The 22,363-nt window shown below is 38.8% G+C and overlaps 1 protein-coding gene across 2 annotated transcripts in view; it reads left to right on the forward strand.

Annotated features, from left to right (window-relative positions):
• The window catches only part of SLC9A9 (solute carrier family 9 member A9), a 602,343-nt gene that overhangs the window by 311,854 nt on the left and 268,126 nt on the right, over positions 1-22,363 (forward strand). For both annotated transcript variants that reach the window (XM_010381303.2, XM_030929287.1), the window contains exon 9: positions 5,277-5,365. In XM_010381303.2, coding sequence (XP_010379605.1) covers positions 5,277-5,365 — 89 coding nt within the window. The remainder of the gene's footprint in view (positions 1-5,276; positions 5,366-22,363) is intronic.

Here is a 22,363-nt window from a genome sequence, read left to right on the forward strand (position 1 = left end):
AGAGTCACCTTTGCTCCAGTTCCCAACAAGTTCCTCATCTGAGAACAACTCAGCCTGGACTTCATTGTCCATGTCACTATCAGCATTTTAGTCAAAGCTATTCAGCAAGTCTCTAGGAAGTTCCAACCTTTCCCATCTCTTCCTGTCTTCTGAGTCCCCCAAGTCTCTAGGAAGTTCTGAACTTTCCCTCATTTTCCTGTCTTCTTCTGAGCCCTCCAAACTGTTCCAACCTCTGCCTGTTACCCAGTTCCAAAGTTGCATCGACATTTTTGAATACCCTTATACCAACATCCAACCCCACTCAATGCCAATTTACTGTATTAGTCCATTGTCACATTGCTATGAAGAAATACCTAAGACTGGGTAATTTATAAAGAAAAGATGTTTAACTGACTCACAGTTCTGCTTGGCTGAGGAGGCTTCAGGAAACTTACAATTCTGGGAGAAGGCACATCTTCACAGGGTGGCAAGAGAGAGAATGAGTGCAAGCAGGGGAAATGCCAGACACATATAAAACCATCAGATTTAGTGAGAACTCACTCACTATCATGAGAAAAGCATGGGGGGAAACCACACCCATGGTCCAGGCACTTCCCACTGGGTTCCTCCCATGACACATGGGGATTATGAGAACCACAATTCAAGATGAGATGTGAGTGGGGACACAGCCAAACCATATAACCACATCGCTTTTTAAAAATACCAATTCCAACCATAGGTAGGATTAAAAAGAGGATGAGTCCCAGTCTTCTTGGACCACACAGGGTCTTGCCTGCCCCTAGTGTTCCTCTTTGTTTCAGTTATGACAGGGAAGATATGAGTTGGATTTTATTTTCAAATGGAAAACTGTGGTTTCCAAGAATTATCAAAGTTTAGAAAGAGAAGATACCCACAAGAGAATATCAGCCAGGATTCACTCAGAAAAAAAAGAAAACAATCTGGCTATTGACAGAGTTTAATTCAGGAAATTGGGTAGAGAGTTGGTGGAGATCTCAAAAGGTACAAAGTGTGCACAAAGCTATCAGAGAGGTAATATTTACAGGAAGCAAGTGTGAACCCTAGGAGTAGGAGGAGCAAAGGGAAATGAATCCAGAAGCCCCTAGGAGGGAACAACTGGGCTAGGATCCAGAATTCTAAGGACACTGCCTGGCTGCCCTCTCTGGGGTGTGTCATTGCTGAGATGAAGCTAACAGGAAGAGCAGGCAAATAGGAAGGAGCAAGCCCTTCTCTCCTCCACTGGGTTCTAGTCATCCTCTGGCACTTCATACTGGCAGGATCCAATAGCACTGGCAAAGGGAAGCATGGTTTGTAGTACCCCAGTGCCAGGATCACAGAGCCAGTAAAGATGGGTGGATTTGGAGCTGAGACACTAGTTTGATGACTGGCACAAAAAGCATTTCTGGGTCCCTTGAGGGTCCCCCTCACCCTCTTTCTTACACACAAGAATCTGAGGTTCATAGAATTTAAGAGAACTATTTAGGACCTCACATAACAGCAGCACAGCTAGGGCTCACAAGCATGAGTATGGAAAAACATAGTGACAATTAAAATGTTCTTTCGTAAGGTAGAAAAACAGTCAATTTTGAATTTGTTTCGGTGGTGGAGAATTTTATAGATAATAGATGTATTTAGATGAGACATTTTCAAAATGTGTTTGGCTTGTAAGAGTCATACTAATTGCAGTAATTTGTGTGAATTAATTACTAAGCTATGGAATTATGATTGTGTATGCTAATACTAAGGGTCAGATCAATTTTGTTGTTTTATTTTCATTACAACACCAAGCCTCTGGTCATACGGGTTCATTCTCCATTGTTTGTTGTTTATATGACATATCCATCCATACAAGACTCAAAAGGTATTTAGCAACAACATAGCCTGTTAGTTTTCTACTGGAGGCAAGGAAATGATAACCAATGCAGCCACTAGGGAAAATATTCTCCAATGATAAGCCCAGTTAGTTCAGATATGCAATCTTTTTCATAAAATCTCTGGCTAGTTCCTGGGATATCAGAAATGGTATTTTTTAGGTGGCTTAAGATCACCTTAAAACATTCACAGATGGTCTAATATAGGCAGAAAAGCACAGGGAGTCTATGGACTATTTGATCTCAGCTCTGTCACTTTAGAGGTGACCTTGAGTAAATTACTTTAGTGTATTACTTGTTCAATAGAGATGGGAATGTTCACTTATTTATTCAACAAATAAATGTTGAATCTGTATTTGTATTTATTCAACAGATACAGAGTGCCTACCATGTGCCTGGTACTGCTCTAAGCGTTAGGAATCCCTCTGCCTTCAGTGAGCTTTGCCTTGTGTTACAGTGTATTCGTCTGTTTTCATGCTGCTGATAAAGACATGTTTAAGACTGGAAAATTTATAAAGAAAAAGAGGTTTAATGGACTCACAGTTCCACGTAGCTGGGGAGGCCTCACAATCACGGTGGAAGGTGAAAGGCACACCTTTCATGGCAGTAGACAAGAGAGAAATGAGAGCCAAGTGAAAGGGGAAACCCCCTATAAAATCATCAGATCTCGTGAGACTTATTCACTACCAAGAGAACAGTATGGGGGAGCTGCCCCCATGATTCAGTTATCTCCCACCAGGTCCCTCCCACAACATGTGGGAATTATGAGAACTACAATTCAAGACAAGATTTCGGTGGGGACACAGCCAAACCATATCATTCAGGAAGGCAGAAAATAAACACATAAATATATAGAATATCAAGTAGCAGTATATAATACAGGAAAAAAATAAAGCAAGTAGAGAACGATGAGAGTGAACAATGTGTACAGAGTGGATGAAGAAGACCTGTCTGTTCATCTAACATCTAAACAGATATCTGAAGGAAGGAGGGAACCATGTGGATATCTGCAGAGCTTTCCAAACAGTAGGACCTGGAAGGAAGTGCAAGGGTCCCTGGCAGAACACACTTAGAGAGGATATTGAAAGGTAAGGCGGAGGGAGGGGAGTGGTCAGAGAAGAGGTCAGCAAGTTGTGGGGAGTGGGGAAGGGGCAGGAACAGATCTTGCAGTACCTTTTAAGCCACAGGAATCCATTACAAAGTTTTGAGCAAAGGCCTGACATGGTCTGACTAGTTCTTCAAGAAGCATTATTGCTAGGGGCTACCATGGGAGGCAGGGAGACCAGTTAGGAAGCTACTGGTGTAATCCAGGCCAAAAGTTATGGTAGCTTGGAAAAGGATGCTAGGAATGGAGATGTTGAGAAGTGTTTGGGTTCAAGGTGTATTTTGAAGGACAAGTAAACAAAATTGCTGATTTGCAGTGAGAGGTGCACTTAGGGTGGTCCCAAAGTTTCCCCCTGGGCAGCAGAAAGAATGGATGCTGTTACTAAAAAGAAGAAGGCAGTGGGAGAGACTGCTTAATCGTTGTGAACCTGTTGTGAGATAGTAACTCACTGCAGTAAACAAGATGTAAATGAAATAACCGCTGTTCTTGGCCCACAGTAGGTGTTCAGACAATCTTAGTCCCTTCCTTATCCTTTGTAACACTTCTTTGTTACCTATTCTTGTTCTTACAATGAATTTATTTGCTATCCATACACAGACACACCTGCCCTTTTATTCACTACTTCTCTACAGATCAGTATCTAGTCAAAACAGTTCCACAACAGTGAACAGGTCAGCCAAACCTCACCCAGAAAAACCCCTAATAGACTACAGACTAGATAGACATAGGTCACATTTTTAAATAAATAAAGAGAAATGATTTATGCCAAAATAGTATACAGGGTAATCCTCTTTGTGCTTTGAAGTACTTAGTGCTTCAGCATACTGAAAGTTCCCCTGGTATTTGTTGCTTTTTAAAATAGGAATTCTATGATGAGTAAAATATTTTATAAGCATTTTTGCCTTAGAATTTCTGAAGAGATGCTAAGAAACTGAGAAGTTACCAAAAAATCTGTTGAATTACCTACTGAATAGATATTTCATGGTAAAATTTCCTACTTGTTTTATTCTTTTGTCTAAAATTTTGAAGCATAATGTTAAAAGACAATAAGTCATGTGGATTCTACACACTTATGTAAATATGTGTTAGCAATGTTTTATCCTGTGCTCACCTGAAAAATAACCAACATGTAAGTGGAAGCATACAGTCTACGTATTTTTTAAAATCTCAGTTCTTTAAAATTCTTTGTTGCAGATTCACTTGAAATGTCTACTGACATTTTTATTCAGTTCACATATTCAGTATTCAGTTCACATATCTCTATATTCTTAAGAATCATCAGCATTTAATTTATGAGTGTTTTTGGTTGGAAAGATTTTGCTGCTTAAAATTCAATTCAATCCCCTTGGTCTGAGTCGAGGAATACTTATATCTTGCATTTTTCCCAAAGCCCTCCTCTATGCCCAATTTCCCGTAATTGAGCTAATCTTTAATCCAAAGTACAGTGCAAGCTCCCACTGCTTCCCCACTCCAGCCCAGGGACAATAACACAGAGAATAACAGAGCCCGGGGACAGATAGCACATCGGTCTCAGGGTCGCTATTCCTCTGTCTCCAGAAAGCATCTAGTGTATGTGTGACTTCATGTCGCATTTAAAGCTGATGTGTGATTTAAGAAATAAACCCTGCAGATGCCAAGAAGCAACTAAAGGTCCACTGTTGGTAGGAATCACACAAGAACAGACCAGTTTACTTTCAAGGAGTGAATGCCTTCGGTATGTTCGGCAGCAGGACAGAGCACCTAGCCTTTCCAAAGAGACACAGGAGCAAACAAGGTCTCCTCTCTCTTGCTTGGCAAGTAGGAGCATTGGCAGGGGCAGCAAAACCCTTGTAGATGTCTTAGGTTTGTCACTCGTCACTTTTAATACTAAATTGCGGTATGACAGGAACCTCTTCAGGCTACCCAAAGTATACAGTGGAAAGCAAATATCTTTCAGAAAATAAGCCAGTATTTAGTTTAAAATCCAGCCAAGTAGTTGGCACTGGCTATAAAAAACCCAGGGTTGACTATGCAGTCTTTTGTTCATGTTTTCAAATATAACTTTTCTAGCTCATGAACAGGGACCTGTTTATCTCCAGGAAGAATCTACTTCTTAATGTTTTTCTTTAGGTTTAATCCTTCAGGACCCTGTTTAAACCCTGTTTAAAGCAAGTAGCAAGATTTACCTAGGTTTCATTATCATGGTAACTACTAGCAGTTTTAACTCTGCTGACACCAAGTCTATTTTCCAGCGGGAATAGCCCTACCCTTTGACTTGGATGGAAAATAAAATTGGTTTTGACTGATCTGTTTTTTAATTTCAGGAATAGTTGCTGTTCTCTTCTGTGGAGTCACACAAGCACATTATACCTACAACAATCTGTCTTCGGATTCCAAAATAAGAACTAAACAGGTAAAAGAAAAAATTTACTACAGACTTGGTCTCTTTTCTCAGTGAAATGGTTATGTAGCAATTCTGGCAGTATAGTCAGAAAGAATTTCATTAGTAAAGGAAGAATGTAAGCTAAAGGCTTCTTTACGAGTTGGATATTTATAGATTTTTTTCCCTCCAGGATAACCATTAACAATTCTCTTGGTAAGCAAAAATATAGCTATAATAGTCTCTCCCTCCTGAGAGATGTTGAACTTAGACTGTCAGTCTTAAAGATGAAAGACATACAGTTGATAAGAATTCACAGTCATTTACATCTAAAAGCATTATAAAGCATGTGAGATTGGGTAGTTATAGAGAAAGAAGGAAATGAAGAAAAAGAAAGAAGTGAGGTTTGGTCTTTAATTGGGTGCTTTTGATGCCAAGCAAACTCAACTGCCAGTTGTCACACAAGCAAAATATATCTCCCTTATGCCAAGAACACATCTGTTTGGATATTTCCACATAAACACACACATATTCTTTCCACAGACATTTGCTGCATAGCCACTCTGTGCCAAGCACCATGCTAGCTACTAGGAATACAAGAACAGATAGTTTATGACCCTGGCTTCAAGAGGTTCATTATCAATACTGCTGATGAAGACACAGATGCATAGCTAACAACTTGCCACAGTTTTATAACTGCTGTCATAGAAATATCTCTATAGTGTGCATAAGGAGCTTTAGTAGGACATCACCCTACAGTTAGGATTGAGAAAGTCAGGATGAAGTTTCCAGAGATGATGTCCAACCTGGAGCTTGAAATATAAATAGAAGTTAACTAGGTAAAGATCTGGGGTCTACTAGAAGGTAGAAGGTAACCACAAGGGCATTTGAGGCCAAGGGATCAGCATGCACAATGTCTCTTGAGCAGCCAGTGGAAGCTCTGTAAATAGTACAGCATGGCTTGTGAATGGGGCAAGGCTGAAGCAAGTGGGATACAGTGAGATCAGAGACAAACTCATGAAAGGACTTGTGTATCTTGCGAAGGACTTTAGACTATAACCTATAAATAATGGGGAGTGGCTTACATAACAGGAATGTATTGTCTCGCAGTTCTGGAGACCAGAGTCTGAGATCAAGGTATTGGCAGGATAACTCCTTTTGAGGGCTGTGGAGGAGAATCTGTTCTCTCTCTCTCTCTTAGCCTCTAGAAGATTTCTGGAATCTTTAATGTTCTTTGGATTCTAGACATATCCACCCCAATCTCTGCCTTTGTGTTCACATAGCATTCTCCCTACATGCATGTCTACCACCAAATTTCCTCTTTTATAAGGACACAGGTCATATTGAGTTAGGGGCCTACCATACTCTGGTATGACCTCATCTTAGCTGATTACATTTTCAATGACTCCATTTCCAAATACAGTCACATTTTGAGCTACTGGGGTTTAGGACTTCAACATATGAATTTTGGAGGAACACAGTTCAGCCCATAACAAGAAGTCGTTGAAGGGTCCTAGGCAAAATAATTTTAAGATCATTGTAATTCCATTTTAGGAATATGACTCTGGCAGACATGAAGAACATGGACCAAACAGCACTTGTATCAGTTAGCTTTTTCACAAAACCCCAGGGTCATCCAACAGTAATCATTTATTGATCACACACCTGCAAGCTTTAGCCATTTTGATTGGAGTTGGACTGGGTGCATCTGTTCGTACCAGCTGAGCTTATGTATATGTCTGTTGGTTTGTTGGGGGCTCTATTCTAAAGTAGGCTGGACTGGTAGGCTTTGCTAGTGCCACATGTTTGTCATTCTTCTCCTGATAGAAAAGCAAGCCCCAGTGTTGAAGAAGGTCCATTTCCATCCTGTGCTTGTATCATATCTTCTAAACATCTGATTGGCCAAGGAAAATTATATGGCATAGTCCAGTGTACAGAGGCCAAGCCAATCCCTGACCACAGTGGGAGAGCACTGCAAAGTTATGTGGCAAAGAATGTGGACATAGACAATGATGGAGAATTGGACTGAATGATGCAATCTAACCCAAAATGCAAGTGGAGGTAGAGATGTCTCTTGTAATAAACATGGTGATACTGAAGACGTCTGATTTGATATTAGGGCAGTGGGAGTAGAGAAAGCAAAAGCAACCAAAGCAAAACCTGTAATTGGCCAGAAATTCCTAAACAGGATTTCCTGAGGACTTTGAAGCTCTCCAGAATGAGCTATCACTTTCATCCCTCTGTCTTTGTCACATCCCAAGCTTGACTCTACCTCTACCTCCCCAGGGACTCTGCAAGGTCACCCTTCCCCTCTGCCCATCACCTCAAATTTCTCAGAGGAATCACAAGATGCAATTACAGAAATATTGAGGCCCCCTGAGTGAAACAAAAGAAAAAAGCCCCCCAAACAAAAAACTGATACCAATATCCAGAAACCTCCAACATATAGTCTTTCAGAATCCCTTTAATTTTGAATACTACTAGCTTTTCCTAAGGCTTAAAGGGAAATGTCTTGGGCTGTTTTTTTCCTAACCTCTTCTGGTTCTCTGAGCATATTTGTATGCTGGGAAGCTGAACCCTGTTTAGGGACTTGCACTTTTAAGTCATTCTATCTAGACTGCTCAGCAGAACTTCAAAGATAACTCATCTCATGGCAAGACAGCAGCCCAGCATCTAGGGGAGACAAAGCTAAAATCAGTGCCCATAGCCTTCTGTTCTCCCTCTGAATGGCTTGACAAGCCCTCCCTGACAGGTTGCCAGCATTCATTTTTACATCACTCTCCTTTAAGGAAGATAATCTTACAAGTTCTTTCCTTAACATCTAGGTAACTGCATATCCCCATCTTTGTTCCCCACACTGCCTTCTTTTTTGGGTGCCTGGCCTTGTAGCAGAAGCTTAATAAATGCTAATTCCCTTCCACTTCATTTTCATCCCTTTCCTCACTTCTTTTCTATTAGGATCTGTCATTTTCTGCTCATTTTCTTCTTATAATATGTACATACACAGCATATGTACATATTTATACGTACTTGCATATCTATGCATGCATATACACATGCACATCCCATACTCTAGTATAAAGAGTCTAAAGTCCCCACTTTGAAAGAGTGCAATCAGAGGCTCACAGCCACACCAGAGGCCCTGCACTAGTATAACAAGCAGAGTTGAAATTCTCGTGGGAAACGAATTCTAAATTGTAGAGAAACACTGAGGCATGTACTAAAGACGTTGCCACTGTGTCCTCTCTGAAACTGGGAAAGGTTTGGGCAGTATTCTGTGATGTTACATGGTTACAGGACACAGTATCTGGCTCTACATATCCCAGGTTGTGTTCACACTGTCAACGGGAAGGTAGCAGTTACACAGCTTCTTTGCCTCTGTTGCCGGGACTGTTTAATGAGAGTGTAGGAAGCCAATTAGTAAACTCAGGGAAATCCATGTAAATCATGTTTGAGTTATAAAATTCAAAGATGACATGATTTACAAAAGAGTTCTATTCAACTCTGTCTATACCCGTTAATCAAATAGCTACATCTGGATACAAAGGCTTTAGAGAATTATGCATTCTTTATAGCTTGAAGAATTAGAGTGCCTTTTTAAAGTTGTATTTTTTCATTTTAAGATATGTTTCGTCCATGATAATGACCCTTTAGATATAGGAACTTCATTTTTGCTTCAACCTATGAAAACACATGTAGCATCACTATGTGTTGGGCAAAAAGCAGTATAATAGAGGCACTATGATGCTGTTACCCAACATAAGGATTTGTATTTTGAATACCAAAGCATCCTATTAAAGAGTGTATGAACATATGCAGCAATTCATTTCCCTGGACTTGGAGTTCTTTGTTGCTTTAGGGTGTGTACATCAAGTCCTAGAGACAGACAGATACTGTAAGCCCTATCTCTTGCCCTGGGAGCTGAGCACTGCTAGGGATACTCAAGACGGACATCAGCACACAGCAGTATGGCCCGGAGGTCTCACCCAGAGCCATCCAGAAGACTATGTACAGACCCCATGAACCCACTCAGATGATTTCCAGCCTTCCTCCAACACATTTCCTCCCACATTCCCTCACGCCCCAGGTGGGCCTAGGAGCTTGTTACCTGGGCCAAACTCCAGGGTGTTCCCATCAGCTGTATTTACCTTGCCTGAGACTAACTTGCAAACCCATGTACTTCCATAGCATCCCTTTTAATTAGAATTTCTCCTTCCCTTCACATAGTTGCCACCAAAAATTATTGCCAACAAATACACATGGGTATATGAAATAAATATAAATAATTAACATTTACTGTGCATTAACACGTACAAAGTGCTTATCTCATTTACTTTCTACTTACCTTTCTACCTTAGAGGTAACTCTTATTATCACTGATTCCCTTCATGCATTGAACAAATTTTTTTTGAGAGCCTACTTTGTGCCAGCCACTGCTCAAGGTACCAGGGGTACAACAGTGAACAAAAAAAGAATTTCTAGTTGAGGAGCTTCATAGCAGTCAAAATAAATAAGCAAAGTATACAGTGCACTCATGGTAAGACGTAAGGCCAGAATAAAGCAGGGATGGGTAACTAGGAATATATGATGGGAAGGCAGGCTTGTAATATTAGATTGGGTATCCAGGAAAGGCCTCAGCAAGGTGATATTTGAAAAAAGTAAAAGAGGGAGTCATGTGGACATTTGGGACAGAGCTGTAGAGAAATCGGGAATGACAGATACAGAGGCCCCGGGGAGCAGGAGAACCAATGTGGCTGGTATGGAGCAAACAAGGGAGAGTATGACAGAAATAGCAGAGCAGTGAGAAGGGACAGATCGTGGAGAGCCCAAATGAGGTGGGGAAACACTTGAGACCTTTAAGGACAGGCATGTACATACATTTTAAAAGAATAGAAGTGTCCATTATTAATTAGGGAAGACTATAACAGGTTTGGGGGAAAATTATGAGCCCAGGGTTGACTTGTTAAGTTTGGGATGTGTATTAGTCAAGTAGAGCTGTTGTATAGCCAGTTGGATGGAGAATTCTGGAGTTCAGAGGAGAGGTCTAGGAAAAAAATATAATTTTGAGTGTCGTCAGCATATGACTAACATATAGAGATGATAATTGCATATCATATACAGATGATACTGAGAACATGAGACGGGATGGAATCTCTAAGGCAGTGATAGAGAAGAGGTCCAAAGACCAATCTAAGGTACTCCAATGTTAAGAAATCCGAAATCAGCAAATGAGCCTGAAAGGTAATAGATATTAAGGAAAAGAAAAGGAAAGTATGGCGTCCTAGAAGTCAAAAGAAGAGTGTCTCAAGGAGCATGATGAATTATAACAAATGCTGCTGAAATTTCAAGTAAAATGAAGAAAATGAACACCATTGATAACAGTGTTAAGAACCATGTTGGCAGAAAACCTGAATAGAATGGGTTCAAGGGAGAATAAGAGGAAAGAAATTGGAAACCTCATGTATCAACAAGTCCTTCAATGAAGTTTTGCTGAAGAGCAGCAGAGAAATGAAATAATCACTGGAGGAAGAATTAGGACCAAAGAAAATATCTTTTTATTTTTTAAGGTAGGAGAAATAACAGTGCTTTTGTATGTTGAGGAGATGAAACAGTAAAGAAAAAAACGATGTATTCAAGGTTTTTCTAGGCTCGTAAGTAGCAGATTTCAACTCAGATTTTTTACTTTGTGGTTCAAACTGTTTTGCCTCTTACTAAATATCATTTGGTTAGTAGATGGGATAGTACCAATTGTGGGGCATCGTTTATTCAGTAAACCTTGAATGGGTGGAAGGAAAAACAAATGAATCTTTGGCCATATTTATTATACTTTCAGCTAATTCAGATAATTAGTCATTTATTTTATATAGTATTTGATTCTGTTATCTTTGAAAATCTACCTATTTCAGTGCATTTTAATTTTTTACACAAATACAAGTTGGGATGGACATAGATGTTTTCATGTATTTGCTTTTGAAAAGCCAGATTCTTTGTCTAGCATTTATGGGCAAACAATGACATCTTCATTATAGCACATTCTTTCCAGATGCTTATTTTATTTCCATTCCCCCCAGATGATATTTATAGTGTTTATCGCCGTTGAATGGAAAAGCAGCAATGCAAATCCAAATTTAAATTTCCAATAAAAGAAGGCAATGGCAGCCAAATTATATGTTCTGTGCATGACTCTGAAAATTCAAATAGAGGATCTGGAATATGGGAGCAGAAAGATATAGTGGAAAGAACACTTGGCTGAGAGTCTAGAAAACTGAGTCTTGCCCCCATCCTCTAGTACTCATGGTATGGCCTCAGATAATTAATTTAACACACATGAGCTTCACTTTTTCCATCTGTAAAATGAATGATTGAATTAAATGATGGGGTTTTAAGGATCATGTTCTAGATCTAATGTACTTTTACTTGACATGGAGCATAACGCATGTGTCTGGTTCTTTCTCTTAGACTACAGTTGAGTAGGGATCACTTGATTAAAGACTGCAATGCATACAGATGAGAGGAGGAATTAGAGTTTACCATTTAACTTGAGGCCAAATCACTGGGTATACCATTTCAATAAGTTGTCAAAGCAAATCCAAGGATGAGGCAATCAAAAACCAAAGTCCCTGGTTCATACTGGAGTAAAAAGTTTCATACTGAGGGCTGCATGCTTCTTCCTGGAAAAACTCTCAGCTGCTAGGTGAATGGTTGTGATGGCTTTCCCTAAGATTGCCTGCATCCTTAGGGTAGAGAGTAGAAACCTTATATTGCTATAACTAAGCATCTCAGGATATGACTGAAGAACCTTACAGCTTTTTCAAGCATGGACTAATTGTGTTCTAAGAACTACAGTAATTGCATGGCTGGTACCATGCTGGAAGCCAGGGAGACAAGGGCAAATACCACATAGTTCTTGTCCTTTGGAGGTCCTAATATAGCAGAAGACATATACTTGCACACAAACATATATATGCATATGCATGCACATACTCACATGCACAACCACATGTGGCAGATGTTAACGTAGAGGGATGCACAACATGTCATGGAAACCAGAGAACTGAATTGCTTACTGGAGGGAAGGTTTTCATGGGAAGCTGGTTTTTGGGTTGGGTGTTTTGGAGTTTGGGTGTAGAGTTAATTAGGATATTGTCACCCAGATTTCATGGAGGATAAAAGCAAAAAGAATAGAGTATGCAAAAATATAAAACTAAGAAAGAATTTGAAAGCAATCCTAAACAGAAAGAACAAAGCTGGAGGCATGAAGTTACCCAATTTGAAACTATACTATAAGGCTACAGTAACCAAAACAGTATTGTATCAGTACAAAAATGGACACATAGGGCAATAAAACAGAATACAGAACCTAGAAATAAAGCTGCACACCAGCACCCATCTGGTCTTTGACAAAGGCCACAAAAATAAGCAATGGGGAAATGAATCCCTGTTCAATAAATGGTGCTGGAGAGCTGGCTTGCCACATGTGGAAGAATGAAACTGGACCCCCTATCTTTCACCATATACAAAAATTAACTTAAGATGGATTAAAGATTTAAATGTAGGACCTTAAACTATAAAAACTCCTCAAAAGCAATTACAACAAAAACAAAAACTGACAAGTGGGACCTAATTAAGCCAAAGAGCTTCTGCAGAGCAAAATAAACTATCAACAGAGTAAACAGACAATCTACATAATGGGAGAAAATATTCACACACTATGCATCAGACAAAGATCTAATACTAGAATCTATAAGAAACTTAAACAACTAAACAAGCGAAAAAACAACCCCATAAAAATTGGGAAAGGACATGAACAGACGCTTCTCGAAAGAAGACATACAGGTGGCCAACAAACATATGAGAAAATGCTCAACATCACTACTTATCAGAGAAGTGCACATCAAAACCATAGTGAGATATTATCTCACACCAGTCAGAATGGCTGTTATTTTAAAAAAGCAGATGCTAATGAGGCTGTGGAGAAAAGAGAACTCATACACTGCTGATGGGAATGTAAGTTAGTTCAGTCACCATGGAAAGCAGTTTAGAGATTTTTCAAAGAACCTAAAACAGTACCATTTGACCTGGCAAACTCATTCCTGGGTATACATCCAAAGGAAAATGAATTAGTCTATGAAAAATCATGCATGCATATGTTCCGCAGCACTATTCATAATAAGAAAGACATGGAATCAATCTAGGTGCCCATCAACAGTGGATTAGATAAAGAAAATGTGGTACATATAAACCACAGAATACTACACATCCATAAGGAAGAATGAAATCACGTCCTTTGCAGCAACATGGATGCAGCTGGAGGCCATTTTCCTAAGCAAATTAACACAGGAACAGAAAACCAAATACCACATGTTCTCACTTGTAAGTGGAAGAAAAACATTGGTTACTCGTGGACATAAAGATGGCAACAGTAGACACTAAGAGCTACTAGAAGGCAGGAGGGAAAGAATAAAGGTTGACAATACAACTATTGTGTACTATGCTCACTACCTAAGTACAGGATCAGCCATACCCCTAACTTCAGCATTATGCAATACACCATATAACAAAAGTACACGTGTAGTCCTTCGATCTAAAATAAAAATGGAAAAAAAAAGAAGCTTGACAAGTCCCAGAAACAAAGAAGTAACACACTGTAACTAGGTGCCAGGTTGCCTCAGAGAAGTAGGTAGGGGTAGGCCACTGGTATAGGTTGGGGAGCACTGAAGGGAAGCGTGTGGAAGACAGCTGAGAATGAAAATGGAGAGGTAAGTCCAGATGAACCTTTTAGTGTCTCAGTGTGCTCCCCTTGGGAGAACTCTATCCTATAAGGGTAATAATTGGTTAAGCCTTTTAGGCATAGAGATAATGATAATAATCAGATTTCTGCCTTATGCAGATAACCATGGTAGCATCATTGAGGAAAAACTGGACAATTCATAGTATTTTTGTCTCTGTTAGTGGTTTTAAGGGTTAGTTATGAGCAAATATGGTAAGTGACTTCCACGACATCAATCTTAACACTCACCACACTTCTTTTTAGTAAACTGTGTACATATATAACATCTAAATTTATCTTAACTTTCTGTGACTCCAGACATATTTTTGTACTGTTTAACCTCTTAGGATATTGTGATCTATATGAAAAGTTTATGGAAATTTACCGTCTGGTTTTGCCTTGAACTTAGGAGCTAGATAAATTCTTTCTGAATTAATAAATAAATTAATGAGTGAATGAATTATGACCATTAACTTCCAAGATAAAAAATAGAGAAGAGAATATATGCTAATTAATGGTTTTATTTAATTCTGATATGATGCATTAATTTAAATTTAATGAGTTGGATGCATAAGGCAAATGTCTAGGGTGATCTTGAGATATTGAAAGAAAGACGAAGTATAATTCCGTTACTTGCGTGTTTCCTGCAGTGTGTCCATGCCTTACTAATTTGCATTACAGTGGGTTTTTGATTATGGTTTTGTGCATTTTTTTTCTATTTCTTTTAACAAAAGCAGTCACGTTCCATCCCAGTTACCTGTTCCAAGGCACAGTGGAGAGAGAATGTCATGGGCAACAATGCCCCTGCCTCCCTGGCTTCTGAGAAGATCAAAGATATCTTCATAAAGCATAAAATTGCCTTTTTTAAATTACTCTAATTACATTTCTTTTGTCAAGATTTCTACCACTTTTCTTCTCTCCTTCATTCAAAATATCTTTAAAAATACCATCCTAGAAGGGCTGAATTTATAAATGATGGCAAAGTGTTTCAATTTCTCCTTAGCTAAGCTGGTGATTCTTTTCAATGAAACTCATTATATTGTATAAAGGACATTTAGTAGTTCAGCTAATACGTGTTTCCTTTTAAATGCTAATGAGAATGGAGCTCCCACATCATGGCAAGAACACATTGTACTTTCAGTGCCCAGAAAGAATTATTTCCCTACTTGAGAAGGCTTTACTCCACAACCAACATGTATTATGGTAGGAGCCACAGATAAATATTTGGCACCTTCAATGGTGAATACCTTCTATGTCCTGGGTACTGGGACCCAGGGAGAAATAAAGATGAGTAAGACATCCGTGCTTCTCCTTGAAAAGTTTTTATGTAAATTGTTTTCTCTGACAAAGCTGTAGTTGGACTATAACTTCTCAATTAACTCTGTCCTACTCTCTCACCCACAAATCTGTTTATCATAGCATATAATTGCAGTTGGAAATTTTAAGTCATGAAATCAAAGAAGTTCAGAGCTAAGGGAAACTATAAAGATAAACTTTTGAACCCAGAATTTTCTTGGAGGAAACTGAAACCCAGGAAAATTCAATGACTTTGAGGGCTTGGGCCAGTTTTCCAACCCAGGGTCAACCTGGACATGGGTCATTGATCAAGGAATATGCACTGTAAACTAAAAATACACAGCACCTGCCTCTAAAAACATTTGGTATATATGTCATATATTGCTGTGTAACAAATTACTCCCAAATTTAGCAGCTTTAAACAACAAACTTGTATTATTATTTTGTATAATTTGTGAAGTCCTAGAATCCAGGAGTATCAGCTTTGCTGGGTGGCTTTGGCTCAGGGTCTTGTGAGGTTGCTGACAAATTGTTGGGCAGGGCTTCCGTGTCTCAAGGCTTGGCTGGGGCTGGAGAATTCTCTCCAAGAGCCTCATTTACATGGGCTATTGGCAGAAGACCTCAGTTCTTCCACCTGTGTCCTCCACAGGGCTGCTTGGATGTCCTCATGATGTGAAAGCTTACTTTGCCCAGAGCAAGTGAAACCAGCAAGAGCAAAAAGAAAGAAGCAATGGTTCTGATTAACTAGTCTCTAAAGTTATTTACTGTCATTTCTGCCATATTCTATTTGTTAGAATCTATTCCCTAAAATTGGACCACGCGCAATGGGAGGGAAATTAAGCTTTACATTTTGAAGTGGTGGTGGGGGAAGGGGTGTCAAATAATTTATGGACATTTTAAAGTATGAGGAGGCCCAATGCCACTTTTGGACGTAATGTTTGATAGTGCTTTTAATTTCGTAATGATCGAATATTTGGGTTTTCTGCTTCTTCATTCAATTTTGGTCATATCCACTTTCTTAGTAAACAATTATTCTATCCAGGTTTTTAAAAATTTTAGTATCAACAGTTGTTGAACACAATTGTGTCAGACACTGAACATATATGTTTCATGTAATTTATCATTAATATTCACATAAAATCTACAAGGTGAATACTATTATTGATCAGATTTTATAGTCTTAGGGATGTTAAGGCCACACAAAGAATAGAGTAGTGCATCACAACTCATTGTTGTTTTTAATGTCCTTTGTATATGTTTGATTATAGACCTTTTCTTACAGAAAATTACATGCATGTCTTTCCCCCTTTCATTAAATTTATGAAACTTTACATATTATCCTGATCATTTTCAATTTATTTATGCATTCCACTGTTTTCTCCTTTTATCACTAATCTATTCTTCTTCTTCTCCTTGGGCTTTCTGTTTTTCTTCCCTATCCCCTTAACAGAGGATGATGAAGGAAACCCCATTCCTGCAGATCACTACTCTCCTCCATTTTTTTTTTTTATTTCCCTGCTTTACTACAACCCTGAGAGAGCCTTAATAGATACAGCCAACAATAGTCTTTTTTCACCAAAGTGTTGGTGCTGTCTCATCATCTATCCTGTTCACCTATTTATCTTATGACAGATATATTATTCCGTTTTGCCTCTGCTGGCTTGCTTTCTTCAGGATTCATCAGCATTCTACCTAACTAAGAGTACTTGAATAATATTATTGTCATTTTATTCTGCTTCTTCATCACCGTCATAAAAGGCTCTGTATCAGAATCAACCCCCAGGACTGTCTTTATCTCTACCCAATAGGCAATGTCTTGGTGGCATGTACTAATTTACCTTTAAATTTCTTACTAACAAGTTTCCAAAGTCTTCCCTTAATTTTTCTTTCTCATCCCCACTAAACCCTAAGAAAGTATACCTACCTCATTTAGCCTTTTCTAAATATTAATTTTCTTTATTATAGTTTCCCCCAAATCATGGTTTTGTATTCTTTCTCACTACGTAGAGCCCCAACTCCTTAAAAAGATAGTGCTCACTGGTGTGCTCTCTTTCTCTCTCTCTCTCTCTCTATTTTTCACTTTTAGAAAACAAAAAATACCATCATCAGTGCTTGGATATCAACATATAAATTTCATGTCCTTCTATGTATGGATCTGATTCAATGCATAATGGAAAACTTGATCTGAATGGAATTTAGGAGATCAGCTGGTCTGGTACCTGCTTTGATGACACTCAAGACAGATGGTTGGCCATTATTACCTTAAAATTTCTAAGGATGGCAATGGCATAACCCCCTTTAATAGCCCATTACAGTTTTATCGTCCTGCTTGATAGGTGTAAGTATGAAGGCCTTCAGTCTCATAATGGCATTTTAGAATGATAAATGGAAATTACTGTAATTTTTCTACTCATTTGAATTAAATTTTATTGATGCAACGCAGAAAACATCAAGGCTGAATATGTGTGCCTGAGCATGTGTTTGTTAAAGAATGTTGCCAAATTTAAGGATGCCATTTCCTTAATAATCTTGAAAGATGCAGCAATTGTATTTAATAAAACGTTAAGTCTTTGTGCAATTCCTTCAGAAAAGAAATTGAATTGCTTCTGGAGGCACAGCTCAAAAATCCAAAGAGTCCCATCAGTGGAGATATGATATATAACTCTGAATAAAGTACCCAAGAGAGAAATCTAATAAGTGAGAACAAGAGTTTGGTTTTAGGAGAGTCACTTAATGCAATTGCTCTGGGTTACATTGAAAAAGGACTTGATTGGAATCAGCAGTGACCAACCTCTTCTTAAGGGAAAATAAATAACCGTTATGATGGACCTGCCTCAACAGTGAATACCTAGGTAACAAACTATTACTGTTGTATTTTTCCACTGGCTCTAACTGTTAAAAAAAAATCTCAGCTTTAAAACAGGTTTCTTTTCCCTGTTTGTGCCATGTCTTGCTTTGTTCGAATCAAATTTTCAGGAATAAACTAGAAGGGAAAAGATACCTGTTGAAAAATAAAGGAATGCTTCTGTTGGGAAAAAATGTCTAACCTTGCCTTAGTCATTATAAGTACATGAATTCACACAGTTCTTTTCCCCTAGAGATCTGTGAAAACATGATAACTGAGACACATCTGGGGAAAGTATGATTTAGACACACTGTAATTTATAATTTGTCTTGTTTCCAGGACAATTACTTCATACCCCAGCCCTTGACTTGCTTTCTCTTTCTGAAGATGTTGCTCTGATGATAGTATGGGGGCCTATAACATAGGGCCGGGATAGAAGATCTCTTGGCCAACTAGAAACAGACAGGCACGCAGGGATCAGAGCTAGCACTTGGAATGAGTCCTGGCAGAGTTTCAATATTCTGAATTCTGACACAGCACATTTCTGAATGGTTAATGTGAAGTTCTGTGAGTAGAGCCGAGGTCTTCCCTAGGGCCACGAAAGAAATTATGTTTTAACTTTTTATGTCCTTATACAGGTGTTCTTAAATGGTGGTCTGCAGGCTGGTGTCATAGCGATCCATTATTTTGATACTGCCTGTATTCATTTCTGTATAAATTAATAATTTACAGTATCCCCTAGGGAAAACACTACTATTCTTCCCCTTTGTACTGATCTATTGTTTGGGTTTTGGCTTGCTTTTATAGTACCAAGTTGAGGTCTATAGGGACTTTTTGCTTCATCCAAGCATACTAGAGACTAAAAGAGTTTGAGACAATCTAACCTTCAAGGGAAAAATAGTCTGATTTTAAGGGCACATTTTTTTCCTCATTTGGCCCTGACAAATGTTTCGTGTAATTTCTGGGCTGTTTGTAGGACTCGGATATACTGGCCTGTAGAATAAGGTAACATCACTCTTTAAGGATCTCCCCTGTTTTCTAGGCAGAAAACATTTTATTATAGGTTCTGGAATGTTCATGGACCTGAGACCCAGGCAAACCAAAAGAAGGAACTTGAATTCCATCCATAATTGGGATTTAGACATGTAGTGATATATGTGTGAAAAGGGGTTAAATGAAAGAAGTCAGACACGGGAAAGGATAACTAAACCTTTAAGAGGAAAATTCCTATAAATGGAAAGGAGTTTGATGTAGCCTGAGGGCCAGCATCGTCTTGTGGGACACTGTGAGAATGAACTTGGCCCTCCCAACCCACCTGCCTGCTGGCGTGCCTGCACTTTGAGAAGGGGAGCACTAAATAGTAAAATTCTGGGGGGAGTAAATTGTTTCCCTGGGAACATAAGTGACCCTGCTGGAGCCCACCCCATCCCCAGAATGCTGAGATGTAAACTTGAAAGAATTTGAGTGGATGCTCAACTCTAAGGGACCATCTCTGAAAGAACTGAACACATAAAAATGAAGTACTTTCCTGCTGATTGAAGAGAAATAAGTAGTCAAGACCAGGAGACAGTCAAATATGGAGATTAAGCTGCCAGAGGCAGAAAACATAGCAGATACCCTAAGGAGTGAGGCAGTCCTGAAATTGCAGGTGGCAGGTGGCAGCAGAGTGGGCAGCAGTGGGGAGGGAGCACAGGCTGCCGTTGGAACCCAGCAAGGGCAGGTTGGTGCAGGCAGTGAGGGATGGTCAGCTCCAGGCTCTGACAACACGTGCCACCCAGCTCCCTCCTCTCAGAAACTCCCAGAGCAGTAATGCTCAATCCTGGCTACATGTTAGAATTTTTTTACTTATCCCAGATACCCGGGCTCCATGCCCAGGATTTCTGATTTATTTAGTCTGGAGTAGGGCTTCAGCTGCAGTATTTTAAACTCTACCGAAGTGATTCTAATGAGTGGCCAGAGTTGAGCATCTAGAAAGACGCCAGATGCTGGATGGGGAAGGGCAGAGGTCCTGTCATTTGGCAGGTGGGGTTTTGGATTCAGCAGATCAGAGCCAAACTGTCCAAGTGAGTTCAAGGGGAAACCACATGCTGATAGGCTTGGGACTTGGGACTCTAGAGAATTTAAAAAATCTTGCTGGCCAGTGGCTTCCCCAGAGATTCTGATATAATTGGCAGGGGGTGCAGCGTGGGCAACAGGATTGCTTCCAACTTCCCAGATGGTTCCAATGTGCAGCAGCGCTTGAGAACCAGTGACCTAGGGCACAGTAATGTAACTCATGAGGATCCCTTTGGGGAGTCCCATAAAAAGAGAAAAGAAAACTCTGCAAGGAATTTTATATTCTGTATGAGTAAGTGGAGACTTAGAACTATCAAGATTTGGCTATTTGTATAAATACATTTATATTCGCAGGCAGGATGTTTCCAAGACATTATATTCCCACAGTTCTTAGATCTGGGAAGGCGGGAAGGCAGTCCCACAGTCAAAACCAAAAAGAACAATTGTCAAGCTCCCTTCTACAGTGACTTGTTTGCCTACCTGAAGGTCACAAATGGAGGTTTCACTTTAAGAAGCATAGATTCATTGTGGTAATTGCAGCATGTAAAACTGTTAGGCTGCATAAAAAATGGGAATCTACTTTCACTTCTTTGATCTTTAACGTAGTAAAATACAAATTGGGTTAATATTTATGGACTAATAGGTGCCAGTTAGTGAAAATTAGTACCTTTGACCCTCACAATAACCAGTGGGCTAGGTGTTATTGGCAACTATTTTACTGAAGAGGAAGCTGGGGTGCAGAGAGAATAAGTAATTTACATGGGTGTATACAAGTAAACATGGGTGGGAAAATGGGACTGGAACTGATTTCAAGTCCAGTTCTTTACCCACCTCACCCAGCTACTTTTCTTTCATCTCTATTGAGCCAAAAGTAACCTCCAAATACCTCTCACTTTCCAGTTTCAGTTTCATATAGTAATTTGTATATGATGCATTTCATGAAACACATCTGGAAAATTACTAGGTATAGAATCTCTAGGAACCTTTGCTATCTATTCTATTATGCCATAGATAATTCTAGAAAAGAGTAAAATTTCTTCACTTTTTTCCCACCAAATAAATAGAATTATTTGGCATCCCAGTAAGTAATATCTTCTCAGTGTCAATTCTCTGGAGGTTTAGGAGACCGTAATCAAATCTCATCAGCAGTGTTTCTAATTAGCATTCTCTACATGTGTGAATTAGGAGAAAACTCATCTTGTCTATTTCTTAGAAACTATAGCTAAGGTACACTTTGATAATTTTCAAGACTATGTATGGGTGGAACATTTTACATATAATGGAGTAAATATGTAAAAAATCAAATGTGTCTTTAAAGTTATAATCTATGTGCAAATATTATTATACGTATTTGGGTTAGGAATTATAGAATCTTTAACATTCTCAAGAGCATTCATCTTATAATACCTTATTCCACTCACCAAATCCCTCCCCCAATGAAAAGCACCTTTGTATCTTAAGTCAAAAGTACTCTAAAATCTCTTATCACCATAAGGAACATATTAAGCTAATTGGTAATAGATAAAGAAAATCCTATTTCCAAAAGTTCATTTTGCTACTTAATTTTAAACAAGTTACACAATGTTTTCCAAAGTTAAACAAACAAAAAATAAAGAATATAAATGTACTGATAATGTTCAACTGGACATTAAAATATACTGCTCAGATATCTTTGTCAGAAAGCAAAAAGATATGACCTGACTCCAGTTTTTAGCTTTTAACATGTACCTTTCTGTTCAGAAACATTATATACTAGTGGATTTTGTGATACAGAAAATACTCCAACTTTCGTGACAGAACACTAAAGTGTTTTAACCTGTCTTTAAGATTTGCTCCAGTCTGTCTATTCATCAATAGCTTAATTTTACTTCAACTTGAACATGCCTTCTCAGTGCTTTTAAGTTATTATTTCCTGAATGTTTTCTTTAGTCAAGGATTATGATTTAAGTGGTAACATATAGGAATTAGGTATCAGATCTCCTTTTAAAAGAAGAATGGTTTAATTTCTGTTGTTCACCCAAACATGTATGTGATTCATGTGATCAGAGTTACTTTTGTTATCACT

This window comes from Rhinopithecus roxellana, chromosome 1, assembly GCF_007565055.1.
Source record: "Rhinopithecus roxellana isolate Shanxi Qingling chromosome 1, ASM756505v1, whole genome shotgun sequence".
Lineage (NCBI taxonomy): Eukaryota > Metazoa > Chordata > Mammalia > Primates > Cercopithecidae > Rhinopithecus > Rhinopithecus roxellana.